Genomic DNA, 14,336 nt, shown 5'->3' with positions numbered 1-14,336 from the left:
CTGAATTATCAGGAAGACGATGGGAATTTGAGCTTGGTGGACACAGCTGACCAGGTAATCCAGCACCGCTGCACTTTTTTTGGGGGCCATGCCGACGACAAGCCAGCTTTTGATGTGGTGGGTATGGTTGCACTTCTTGTCCTTGAAGCTGCTGTGGCCAATTTAGAGACTGTTCTTTGGGGGGTGTTGAAAGGTGTTAATAAATGTGATGAAATATCAAAGTCAGCTTTACATGTATTCAACTGCATCCACTAGGGGACTTGTTGGAGTATTTCCTATCAATGAAACTCCCACAGAAACAAAGAGGTGATGTTATCACGGTGATTGCTGATTAGTCATGAGTGAACTGCTATTCACAACTTCCTGTTTGGAGCCAGACGTGTCTGCAACTAAGATTTCTGATACATTTTCTTTGATTTTAGGTCAGTTTTAAAATGTCCACAATAATGGTTAAGGTCACAGCAGTGATTGTAGAAGCTGGACTTTAATTGGCACTCAAAGGAAACCTAAAGCTACAGCAAGGGCCAAAGGAAGCTGGCATTTCCACTTTCACATCAAATATCCACTCGTGAAATCAAATGTTTCACCCTGGGTGAACGCAACACGGTACAGCATCAGTGCCTGGCACTTTTATAGCCTATGAGTATTCAGGAAAATCCCTTTTGAATGAAAAGCCCCATTCTAAGGGGCATTAATAAGATGCCAAGCCCACCCAGTGGCCCCTAACCCTGACACCTGAGAGGTCAATGCTAACACAGAATAACATTGTGTTTATGATGCAGTCTGGTTATTTCATACAACTGCTGCAAAGGTGTTTTAGGATACAGAACAGAGTATGGCACACACAGTGGTGCATACAATTGGCATTTACTCCATCCTTAATCCATCAATCATATAACTTTACTGGGTAGGTTGATTGTCCACTGAGGCGCGTGTTGTCATATGAAGTGCCACTAAGCTTTGGGTCCATGTTGTAAGGGTGCACATTATATGCATCATACATCCTGACAGCTGTGTGGGCATGTAGAGTCAATGTGTTTGTGTGAGCATGCATGTTTATGGATATAGTGCCCTTCAACGAGCATGTGAAAATGCATCTGTATGTGCATGTGCATGTGAATTAGGGTACCATTGTATGCTTACATGGTAGACCTATACACTAGACATTATATATAACTGTACTATATGCAACAAAATGTGTGGCCCCTCAGAGCCTTTGCAGGCCCAAGTGGGCTGCACTGTAAACCATATGCCACAAGCCTCTGTAGTATTCAATTAAACCAAAACACACGGTGTGAGAAACACACACCTCCCCCAGCCCGTGTGTATTTATCTAAACATGGATACACACTCTGGGCAGGCTGCGAGGCAAATCTGAGCGACAGAATCCGGGAACGCTCCAAAACAACATCTGGAGAAGCGTGTGTTTGTGTGCGCTGTGAGTAACATTATGTGAATATGTGCCTATGCATGCATGTGCACATGTGGTTACTTGACTGCGAGTGTGTTTGTGTCTCGGTGCCCCTGAAATAGCACTGTAAACACAGAGGCATTTGCACATAATAGGAGAATAGGAGTTGTGCTTGTTTGTACCTAGTTAATAGCAACAATTATAGGTGTGAGAGTGTTTAATCCCAAGTCATTTTATGTTTTCATTAGCTAGGTCTTGTAATTCATGTTGAATAAATCTTTGTGGCACTCCACCAAGGAGGTTGTTTTCAGTTTGTTTATTGTTTTTGTAATGGTGAAGATGGGCCGACCTTCTTTACACATTTTATGTATGCTTGAGGCATAAAGAGCTTAATCTTTGTTTATTTTGTAACTGCAATGCTATTCATTAATACAACATTTGTTGAGGCCTTGTAAAGAAGGAATAATGTTTGTCAGAATATGTATAGCCACAAATTAGCAGGTTTTGGTATACTGAGAGATTAGCATGTATCTCATATTCTAGACTTTGTTGCTTAGTCAGTTTAACACAAACAGGATTTCAGTACAACCACAAACATTTATTGGCTGGAAGCTGCAAAACCAAAGTCTCTATTTTAGTCTTACTTATGTTTGCCCAAATATGCTCATGTATGTGGTTTTAGTGTTTATCTAAATGACACCTTTTATAGATGATCATCCGTCCTAGAAGAAGGCAAAATTACAATTCAGCGGAATAAACTCACTGAGGGTAGCAGAGCCTAAATAACATGCTATTACTGCAAATGTTGCAATTAAACAAGGTAGTGAAACTGTTGCACAAATCCAAAGACGGTATGAAGGAAAATACAAGCAATATACAATGACATTAATATTGATACTGTGGTTTTAAAACTCGCTGTGGATGTTCATACTGAGCCTAAATATATTTTGTATCAGGGGTCTGTAGAGTCTGTGATATCTTGGTACAAGCAAACGCCTCTATCACATGAACGTCCATCAGCAAAAAAAAATTGTACTTCAAGCTAAAAAGATATACGTCTTTTAAATATGGTGAGTCATATGCATGCATTTAACATCATCTTTATTCATAATGCATCTTACCCTGTCAAAATAGGGCATCTTTTCCAATTGAAATATGTCAATGTGTACCAAAAATGTATTTATCAAAAGTTTAGATAAGATAATAAAACTTCAATTATGGACAGAAATGTATCTTGTGACATGAGAAGCAACACTTTTCGTTTCATTTTGACACTAACTGACTTCCTCTGCACCTTGCTGTTCACAAAAGCATCTGCCTGTAAACAATCGCCTGAATGAGCTTTCACTGAGAATCTGTTTCTGTTTCATCACCCCTGTCTTGACCATATGTTTCCATCACGTTGAATAATTTCACCTGTCAGAAGTCCTCCATGAGGCAGACTGAAGGTGGGGCTTCCCACTCAGTTTCCTGAACTCCCTGTTCTGTGTTTTATTGTTCTCCCTCACTTATCATTACTAAATACTAATCTGAGAAACAATATGAGGTGAGATAGAGGGAGGAGGACTGCGGGGCGTTCACTCATCGAGGATATCCTGTACACTTATTTTATGGAACATGGTGAGCTGGGTGATTTCCTTGAGTTCCTTTAACTCCAGGTTCATGTGTGTTTGGTGCTAGAAGTGGGTGGGGATCTGTGCATGTGCGTTTCAGGGTGAGGGCATTCAGGGTTCTGGGGGGATTATTCAGCCTTTTTAAAACCACAAATTCACAAGCAAAGTGAGGGAAAGACATTAAAGTGCCATTGAAATAAAAGACGATTTAAAAGGAACATTGACCATAACGCGCTTCCCTTTAGGAGTATAGCTTATTTAATTAAATGTATTCTGGCCAGAAAGATCAAGAGGAAGAAAAGAGCTGGTCTTTAATTCATTATCAGGACAGATGTAAAAACAAAAATGGTAGAGGTCTGAGTCTTGAACACTATGTTGAAAAATGTGTTTAATCATATTATTTCTCTAAGGAAGTGTATCTAAGACGGTGGTCTTCCTTGTAATCTTCAACTCAAACTACTGAATCTCTGCTTTCATTGTTGTCAGTTTGATGCTAAACAGGCCAAACAAATATTGCAATTAGTGTCATCTCAACAGACAAGAGAAATACTTTTTTCCTGTTAACTGGCAGAACATAAAGCAACACAACAAAACATTTTCCTTTTCCAGACCTAATTCTGTTTTTATTTTTATTTTCCCGGCAGTGAAACACCAACTAGCAATTGTCAAATGTGGTGACCGTATACATGACAGTCCTGGCAGATGACATGTCATACTGAGCGTATTAATTTAATCCTAAACAGGCTTGGAAAAGAAAAGCAAAAGGGTCAAGATGGAGTCATTGCAGATGCACCAAGAGGTTGAAAATGCCGTACATGCAGAACAGTCTAAGCTCATATTGTTATCTTGAATAAAATGTACATTTGTCAGGTGTTGGTGGGGGAGGGGTCAAGGGCTGCTGTCAAGGCAACACGTCCATATAGAACAACACAACACAGGTTGCAAACCAGGAAGTAGCTCAGCCCTTGCAGGACTTCCTCAACTGAGAGGAGTGAGGAGGGTGCCTGACATAATGCTCCACCACCTCTCCACCAAACTTCCCGCCCCCAAGGGAGTCAGTCTATTACTAAATTCCTCCGTCTCCCATAAAAACAATCCCTCCATCTGCAAAATATGAATCATCCACATCCAACTTCAGAGAGAAATGGTGGCTGCACTGAGGAGGACAAAATGACACAGCAACACTGCCACCAAGTGGTAATAAAAATGGTTGCGCGTTGTGTCTGTATGCATCACACGGCTCACCGAACTCAGCCACCTTATTAACGGTCGAATTAAAGGCTAATTTGCAGAGTGTCGCTCAGCTTGATGTCCAGCCTTAATCACTGAAAGATGCCAGATTAGTCCGCTCAGTGCAGACTAAACACAGAGCAGAAGTTCAACTGAATCTTCATTAGCTCTGAACAATTCAAATCAATAAAGAATAACTGATTAAAGGAAACAAGAAGGATCTCTGTTGACCAAAAGTTATGCCAGAAGCTGCTGTAGGACAGAGGTATAACACCACAGATGCTAGACAGTATAGAGACTCTAATGCATGCTAAACATTCCTCAAAAGAGTCTGCTGCCTGTCAAAAACAAACCCATATTAGCTGACATATGAGCTCTGCTTCCACTCCCCGCAACTTAAAATAAACCATCTGTGTCAGTCAGAATTAATCTGACAACTGGACGCCTCAGTTTAAAATCCAATCATGTGATGATGGCAGGAAGATTTAACTCTGTCCATCTATTGTCGGGTCGTAGTGTGTATGTGGGTCAGCTGTAAGTCAGTATCAGAACCCTAGGCTGCCAATTACAGTACAGCAGCCACTTTGCTTTGGAAGATTACGTTTCATGAATCCGGGAAGTCATATTTGACAGCCCATCACATGAGGTTTGCTCACTGTTACTCTGCATAGGAGAACTGTTCAGAAATAGTGAGTGCACTTTACAGTTAGGTCAGCTGTGGCTGCCCATTCAACGAGATTGACAGAAGAAATGTCTAGAAGGTCAGTTTATAGCTCAGGCAACAAATAGGAGGAATATATCAGAGGGGTGAAGTTGACATGGAGACACACAGGCAGACAACCTCAACTGGCCAAGTAAAACAAACACAAGCAGGGTGGCTTCTAGCTGACTGCTGCCACTGCTAAAAAAATGCTGCTTCCTCTGCATTGTAACAAAGAAAAGAGTCAAAGAAAGTCTCTCCTGAAGAAAGCCTTCTCAGCAGTAAAGCATTTAATAAGTTTGAAAAAGCCCCGACTTACCGGCTATTCTGTCTCGCTCCATAACTCAACGGCTACCTCAAATGGCCACATGTAACCTCTCCTTTTTCTCTCCTCTCTTCCTTCCCTTCCCCTTTTTTTCTTCATGAAGACTTCCCCTTTCTCCTCACTTAGTCACCCTGTCCCCTTCTTTCAACCCTCCCTCTCTCCTCCCCCCTTTTCCTCCCTTGCTCTTACTTCCTCCAAAGTTTTTAATGTCTTCAGTCTGTCGGGATAACAAGTGAACGGAGCAGACGTGTGCAGCCATGTGCTCGTCATATGGAGTCGCTTTCTTCCTCCCTCTTCTTCTCTCCTACACACACATGATGCAGTCTTTTATCCCAGGTTCACACAAGCTGACACTTTTCACTTATTTTCTCACTTCTTCAATGTTTTCTATTATTCCCTTGATACTGGAGCGAGTCTCCCCCTGACGCACTCACAGCACAGATAGGCACACCCCCCCAACACTGAAGCGGTATTGTGTCTTTGAAATAGATCCTTCGACATTTGACCCAAGGTCCTAATCTGAAAATAAACTCAGTCGACTATTACAGAAAAAAATCTCCGGCAGTCCACCAAGACCTCCTGCACTATACCAACAAAACACACTCCTACCATGTCCTCATCACCACTCTATTACGACAGTAGAAACCAACATTAAGCAATTGCCCAAACAACTGATGAAGAGTCATCTCAATTCTAGAATCAGTCTATGATTGTGCTTCTCATAAAATGGTTTATAATATTAAACAGATGTTAGCTTCAGTTCTGTAGGAAATGACTAGAAGTCAGATGTCTTATGGATCACATTGCTGACGGTGTGTGAACACCACGTTATTCTTTTTAATCATTTTATATTTACATCAGCAAGTAGACACGCCATGCTTGACTTCGACAGCTAACTTGCAGTCGGACGAGGTCAGGGGGCACTTAGCAAACTGTCGCCTTGGTGAAAAACATCCATGATAATACAACATAATCTCACACACACTCATCTTTGTTTTTTGTGTGAGTGAGAGAAGGCACAGCTGAAAGTCCCATTTCCTCTTCCTCTTTCTTACAAGGAACATCCCTCTGCAACTCATATCTTCAAGATTTACAAAACACTAGCTATAGCAACAATCAGCATGCAAACAAATACCGACGACAGAAACACGCAGAGGCATTCGGCCCATTAGAAAAATCTTTCTTGGGTGAGGCATGTGCTTGGATAAAGCAATGATATGACCTTGTGTTTCTTCAGGCATGCAGTGATGACAAATACCTCTCTCTATCTGACCTGCTCTGATACTGGGAACCTTTACTCTTTACTACTTAGTGGCCAGACTTTTGTATTCGTGTTTGTGTTTCACAGCTTGGAAGACATGAAACCTTCATGTGGTTATACATTTTATAATACAAAAATAGAATATGAGCATAAATAGTCAAAGGGTGGAGGATCCAAAGTGATACAGGCGTATTTACAAAAACAAACAAGAAACACACGCACACACAAAGCTCTAACTCCCATGCCGTCCTGAGGCCCTTTCTGGCATCCGTAATAGAGAATGAGGAGAGGCAGAGCAGAGGAGGCAGATTAGGGATATTCAAGTGTAACTGCGAGTAAATGTGAGTAGATTTATCCTCAGTGAGGCCCTCTGACTAATTCTAGATCAGTGTGATTAAGCCATCTATTCCCATTAGGTTTATTCAAATGTGTGGGTCTTTTTAGGTGGAAATGCCTTTTTTACTGTGCAAGTCAAAATGTTATCTTAATGATATTATGCCATAGCCACAATGTTGACCATATTTCTTTGTACATCTTTAATTCATAAGCTTGTTTATTAAGAAGGGCTCACACCACCAACTGATGGTGTGTGGTCTAATTTATTTTATAATTGTATCAGTTGCCTCCTTTTATATTTGAGCAAGAACACAAACCATATGCACACAGCGACCAAAATCTACATCCTTTTAAAAGGTGCTAAATCACAAAACCACATCAGTTCTAAGTGAGCCTTTTGATGCTGAATCCATATGGGAAGCTGGATGTTGGTGCTGTGACAAAAGTGCGGTTTTAAAAATAGACATGTCTCTTTAGGCCGCTGGCTCTTCTTGCTGTCTTGAGCTCGTTTTGTGCTGCTGTTAATCATAGGGTCGGGGTCAAACAAACACATCACAACATATTCTTATGCATTTGTTGACTCGCACTCATATGCATAACACACACATGTTCCGCACACAGACAAATGTAGTCCATGTGTTCATGCAAACATGTAGCAATGTTAGTCAAGAGGTGTTACTGAAAAGGTTATTTTACTTTTTTTGGATGGAGCCAAATGGCAACCCCATAATGGCCACACACACACCTTCTGCCCCAGGTCTGTGCTGCTCTGGCCTCAGAATAAAAACAGTGGCCTTGGCTTATAAAAACCTGAAAATGACCTATGGCATTATGCTAAGGTTTATTCATATGATGTTACAACAGTTTGTATATCTAAAGAATACGGTTTTCCTTATTGTCTTTCAGCAACACAGAAATTAACTTTAGTTTTCACAGGAAACATCTTGGTAATGTATTGGCAAACAAAACTTGCTTGGGCTAAGAAGAATATTGTGGGTTAGGAGGATTAGAATAGCTACGGTAGCGGCGTACTTAAACGTAATCAACATTTTGGGTGAATTTAATCCGGATGTGGAGTTACTGAATTTTGGATGCATATACAATAAGTGACACTGATATTTATTTCATCTATTGAAATATTTGAATAAAACAATACAAGTATCAATTCAAACTTTTGACACTATTGCAAAGCACCAGTATTTTGCAACCAGATATTATTCCAATGAGTAAACCTTCCTTGTGTTTCCTGGTGCAAGAAGACACGGTTCACTGCCACTTCCAGTAAATGAAGATGTTTGAGCTCGTAAAGGACATAATTCAGACAAACTGATGCAAGAGAGAACGGACTGAGAGGGCCTCCCTCACTCATACCTTTCACCACCTGCCCTCTCCATCATCTCAACCTGCTGGTGAGATACAGCCAGACACTCCTACCACACACACACACACACGCACACACACACACACACACACACACACACACACACACACACACACACACACACACACACACACACACACACACACACACACACACACACACGCACACACACACACACACGCACACACACACACACACACACACACACACACACACACACACACACACACACAAAAGGGTATCCTAGCAGATTCCTCTCGCATGACCATGTATGCACACATAAAAACAAGCGCAAACACACTCACACAGCCTCTCATTTTCTTTTAGTTACATACTCATATACCAAACGTGTAGCCTACATTTGCACCCGACGTTGCAGATGGTCATGAGGCACAGACGGACACGTGTGCTTCACTCATGCGAGGCAATCTCAAAACACACACACACACACACACACACACACACACACACACACACACACACACACACAACCCTAAAAAGAAACTGTGTATAGCACATTCACTACGGGTGGATGGTGAGCCTTGGGGTACACATTAATGTAATCTGTCATTTCAGAGCACGACCTATGGCCCAACGCGTGACTCAAACATGCTAAATGTAGTTATATAACAGTGGAGCAAAAAACTAACCAGCATGCCAGCCAACACTAAAGGGATGCCTGCAGGGCAGCGATGCACAATGAAGGAGAAAGAACAGTGGAAGACAATAAAAGATGAAAGGAGAAGAGGAGGAGCATGCAGGGGAAGTAGTGAAAGAGGTAAATGGAGGGGAAGAAGAAAGTGTATAAAGGTGAGGAAGGAGATGAGGAAGGGGAGATGAAGCTGCTGGTGTCTTCGGAGAGGGATACACGCATACACAATTAAACACTTAAGGACATGTGTAAGTGTCACGCTAAATCCATCATACCGACACTAGATCGAAGTGACGCACATTATCAAGTAACATTGTCCTTTAATTGACCTCACAGGCAGGACACACACACATGTATGGAGCTCCATACACACGTCTCCAAACCTATTGTCCAAAAATGACAGCAGAGGTTCAGAGGGACTGTGCAGAATGAAAAAGAGAAAACAGTGTCATGTGGTGCTGTTAGCCACATCTGATGACCTCACCAAAGCGCTACGCAGCACTCGATCCCTGTGACCACGTCATGCCTAACACAAGCACAGAGAGAGATCGTAAGAGATAGAGATAGATAGATGCAGAGAGAGAGCAACACACACTGTTCTCTTAGTGTGTGTCCCTTGCTGCCGCACATCCAACCTGGGGCATGTACAGCGACGACACAACTCTTCACATCACTCATCAACACGAGCCAAATTTTGCAAATCTGCAAAACATGAGAAGAGGTATTTTTGTAACAGTAAGTGCTCCCATTGCTTGTTAAAAAATAAAAAATGTTGCAAGTGTCATTAGGCCAAATTGGTCAGAATCATGGTTTGGGATATCTGTAAGCATCATCAAGATGATTATGTTTCTTAGTAGTTTTTCGCAATAACAGATGAAAGGGTACATTTTCAGTCTAGGATTTATTTTGACAAAACAAAGTGTACCATCAATAATAAGTCATAAATCCATGTTAAATACAGTAAGTACTCATCTTGATAGTTATCTGGGAAAGGATCTGACTTTATTTCCAATCAGACTTCCCAGCCCGGCTTGATGGCTGCATTTAGCCCCATAAACAATTCTCACTGAATCTGACCACCTGTGTTTTTCTTTTATTCTAAATAATGCATCTTGTGTAAAAATGAGAGCCATATTGCTCAGTCTGCTTCCCATTCACTAGTTTGGTATTTTCAGAACCGCTGACCTGCTGGGTTAGGTAAACAAAGACAGCCTGGATCCAATGGAAAATTATGAGTGATTGTCTGAGAATTGTAAACATATAATTCATGCAATTTCCTAATCTTTACCAGGAAGCACGTGCATGCTAACATTTGCTAATCAGCACTAAACACAAACCCCCCACGAATGATCCACTCAGAAGTGAAAAATGCAGACAGAGCACTTAACTGTATAATTACTCACAGCTTAATACAGAAATCTTGAACCACTGAAAATGCTTTACAGCTCATAAAATCGGTAGTCAAAACAAAGCGCAAAACTCATGGTCAAAATCGTTATATAGAAACTAACGCAATTACCAGTCAGCCATTGGACTCAGATTCAAGAAGCATAGAAAATCAGAGGGGATAACAAACACATGACCTTGTTAGACTGAATCACATAGATGGAGACACACACACACACACACACACACACACACACACACACACACACACACACACACACACACACACACACACACACACACACACACACACACACACACACACACACAGTCCAGTCTACAGAAAACCCCAAGACTTTAACCTATAAGTCTATATCCTCTAGTTCTCTCACAACTTAAATCCCACTCACAGGTCATTTGGACTGTCAGAGGCTGTAAAAGTGCTAGTAGTGCAGTCTGTCTGTTCCAGCATGGTTGTGGTAACACTGCTGGCTATTTCCTCCTCACCATAAGGTAATCATTAGATGTGAGAGGGAGTTGGCAGCAGGATACGTAACAAAGGGATATCCTTAAAGTTCCAGATCCCTCACAGTAAAGAGGACTCCGTTGTAGCAATTGACAAGTATTTGGACACCAAGTTAAAAGATAGAATTGAAACCGATGTGGAAGTTACAACACCTTTTATCCATTCTGCAGGTTTTTTTTGAATGTCTGAAATGATGGCTTCACAAATCCATATGAAATTAGCTAAACTGGAACAATAACAGTCTGTCAGCAGTGCTTAGTGTTTGCTACAGTGTGTAATGTAGCTCATTGTGCTTTTGCAATCCACACTGCTTAACTGTGCATGAGGTAATTAAGTAAAAGTAAGCTAAGAATGAGCATGGCTGAACGGAGCAAAGCTATGTGATTTGGATGATTATCATAAGGCACAGAAACCATCCACATCAGCTGGAGGCCTGCTGTTTTCACCTCTGATGGGGCTGGAGAGGGAAAGAGAAGGGAGAAGGAGAAGAGAGTTCCTGTGGTTCCCTGTGGCTGCGGAACTCTGTAATCAGCATGCCAAGCTCCTGATGTCTAAATCTACATGTCGGACCCAGACAGTCTACACATAGTCTACTAGCATACTTACAGACACATATACATGAGACATCTATGGGAACACACACGCAGCAAACTCCTGACACATGAGCTCTGCGGGAATTTCTGTTCATGTGGAGTTTGGCGACACAGCACCTCACAAGTAAATGCAAGACGACAGAGTGTGAAAACCATACTGCATCCATTAAGACTTTGAATTAAGTGACTTTTAAAAACACTTTTTGGTGGGCCTGACTGACCCTAGATCTTTTTTTGTCAATTCAGATATTTACTTTCGAAAGGGTACATCACCTGATTTAACATTTATGCCATGAAAAACATGGTATAAACACTTCAAAGGTTCACATGCATGACAACGTTGATATATCTGTGATAAGGTAGACCAAATCTATTTATTTAATCAATAATTTTTCAAGCGAATGTGCCAAACTTTTCATTTTATAACAATACATTGAGCTTTGGTAAATTGTGATGGGCCTGTTAACTGACGTTTGATTGACCAAAAGATTATTCAATAAAATAGAAGACAGATTAATCTTATTATTGTTATTATTTATTATATTTATTCTGCTTTCTGTCTTGTCTGTGCATCAAGAGCATTATATGAAAAGGATGTCCCGGTTATAAACCATTCATATACATATACCACTTGAAAGCCATCAAACAAAAGTAGCTGTAAGCATCTTTAAATAAATAGGGAACTACAAAGAGCTCAAATAAACATCCTAGGTAAATAAGATTGTGAAAAAATAATTAAAAAGGTGAGTTTCTGTAAAATGTTGTGGGTAGTGATAGTTGAATTAGTAAAGGCTCAAATGTGCGTTTTACACATCATTAGGTTTACTATGAGGTTACAGTCACATGTTTCTTCTGCTTGTACATGCATTTACAATAAAACTGCTCTTGCATGAGACAGAAAATCTAAATATTAATGTTACTCATTACATGAAATGATCACAACATGCAAAGGAACAGTGGTGCTCTCGTTATGATCAGCCCATGCTTTACTAATGGCATCTGCTTGTAACATCAGGTGTTTCTTTAATGAACACGCAGCGTAATCGTTCACGACTGGCTGGCTGCTCATCATGATAAGCAGCAGTGACATGGCCCCTTTTCATCCTTATATTGTTCACAGGGGGGGGGGGCTTTGTTAGCTCAAACGTCATCGACCATCTCTATTTATAGCGAAACTCTGACAGAGTGGCAGATGATGTCATACTGGCATTCGTCGTGCATGTGCACTGCGAGGGTCTATGGGGCTATTCAGTAGAGAGAGGTCCGCTTCATGGTACCATGCATTGTTGTAGTGTGGGTTAGCTTTTGAGAGCCGAAAGCTATGGTTACTCAGATAGGAATTACAGCTCTGAGAGATAAAGTGAGAAATAAAACCATAAGAGACCATGTGTCACTTCCTGTAGTGGGAGTGAGAGGATTAGGCTAATAGCTGAAGGAAAGGATATCTAAGGGGAGAAAAGTGTATTCCTTTCTATGAGAGAACTTTTGTTGAATTCCCAGTATTTAAGGCAGCCCTCAGGGTTAAGACGGTGAGCTTTTGTACTTGGCCCCCAGGAAGGAAGACTGATAAAGGTAGTGTAGACGTTTAATGTGGTGAGGATTATACCAACCAGAGAGCTTGGCAGCTTTACTCTCAGGAAGTGTATTTAACTCACTGATAAATAGCAATGTATTAAAGACAGCTTTATTATCACACGGAGTAGTAGTCAGTGTGGTGGCAGTCCAGGCCAAGATACAGTATGAATCAGACTGAGCTTAGCTGTCACTGAAGAGCCATTGTTGAAGTGAAATAAAGAGCTGTATTCACTCTCCTCATCTGCTCGTCCTCAATGGGACCTACTGGTGTGGTTTAGTGGAAGGATGGATGACATAATGGATGCTGCAGTTTAAAGTGTCATGTCATCTTTAAGAAACCAGTTAGACCCAGAGGTAATGCACTCAGTCCCCCCAAATCGTGGCTTGTCTGACAATGCATCAGATCTGGGCTCCTCTTTTTTCAACTTTAAAAACATTTCAGAGTTTCGTAACTGCATTTTGTACAATGGTGATGCAATCATTAACACCTGGATAAAGACTCAAACAGGTGTCTATGGTAGTTCCCTATATGGTATCTCGAGGTAATTTTGCCATGATAACACTCATACCTACCAGCAGCATTTTTAACATAGTTAGTCTGTGAAACAACTCCATGATAATATGATATCATTCTACTGAATTTCTATAAATGATGATAATTTGTGTGTGGATACAAATAGGAGGTTTTACACAAGTGGCCTTTCTCATTAGAAGTACATCCCCAGTCTAACATGCCCCAAACAAAATCGGCTTAATGTTAAATATTGTTGAGTGTGGGCTACATGTAATCCGAGAGGCTAAATCCCAGACTTCACCCCCTCGAGTGTGGTGCGTTGAGATGCTGAGTCATTGTAATAATTAGCCATTTCCTTATAAGAATTGGCCGGGATGAGAATGTTTCCCCCAGACATCCAACACTGTGGTAGTCAGTGTGTTTTACATGAAGTCTATGGTTTCTTATATGACGACCTAAAAATATCACATCTGTCAGTTCCATCCACACGTCAACATCAAGAACGCTTCCCTGAGTTTTTTTATCAACTCTTCTATGAAAGAAGAGAAGTCAAACACATACACACAACCAGCCCCCAGCGAATGTTCATCACAAAAGAGTGTATTCAAACTGAGGAAGAGCCTGTTCTGAAAAATGACCATACCATTAGAATACATACACAGCTGACTGGGATCTCTCATGCGTAGGACGATAGAAAGTATAAAGGGTGGGGGGGGGGGGCAGTGCATTCTCTCCACTGGGACTCTGTGTTCATCCAGGGACACATTACTTGAAACTACAGAACATCATGGGTACATCTAGTTCATTAAGCCCAACAAGCTCCAGGTCCACCA

At 41.1% G+C, this 14,336-nt stretch overlaps 1 protein-coding gene across 2 annotated transcripts in view; it reads right to left on the bottom strand.

The window, feature by feature from the left end:
- Positions 1-14,336, bottom strand: part of sept9b (septin 9b) — an 80,921-nt gene that overhangs the window by 64,150 nt on the left and 2,435 nt on the right. Inside the window, exon 1 of one of the 2 annotated variants that reach the window (XM_034203358.1) lies at positions 5,274-5,329. The exons of the other annotated variant lie outside the window; for it this stretch is intronic. Coding sequence (XP_034059249.1) covers positions 5,274-5,295 — 22 coding nt within the window. The 5' untranslated portion in view covers positions 5,296-5,329. Of the gene's footprint in view, positions 1-5,273; positions 5,330-14,336 lie in introns of those variants that run through there. 2 annotated transcript variants of the gene reach the window in all.

Source organism: Gymnodraco acuticeps, unplaced genomic scaffold (assembly GCF_902827175.1).
Source record: "Gymnodraco acuticeps unplaced genomic scaffold, fGymAcu1.1, whole genome shotgun sequence".
NCBI lineage: Eukaryota > Metazoa > Chordata > Actinopteri > Perciformes > Bathydraconidae > Gymnodraco > Gymnodraco acuticeps.
Note: the sequence above shows the minus strand (reverse complement) of the source record. Positions and strands in the feature narration are given on the sequence as shown.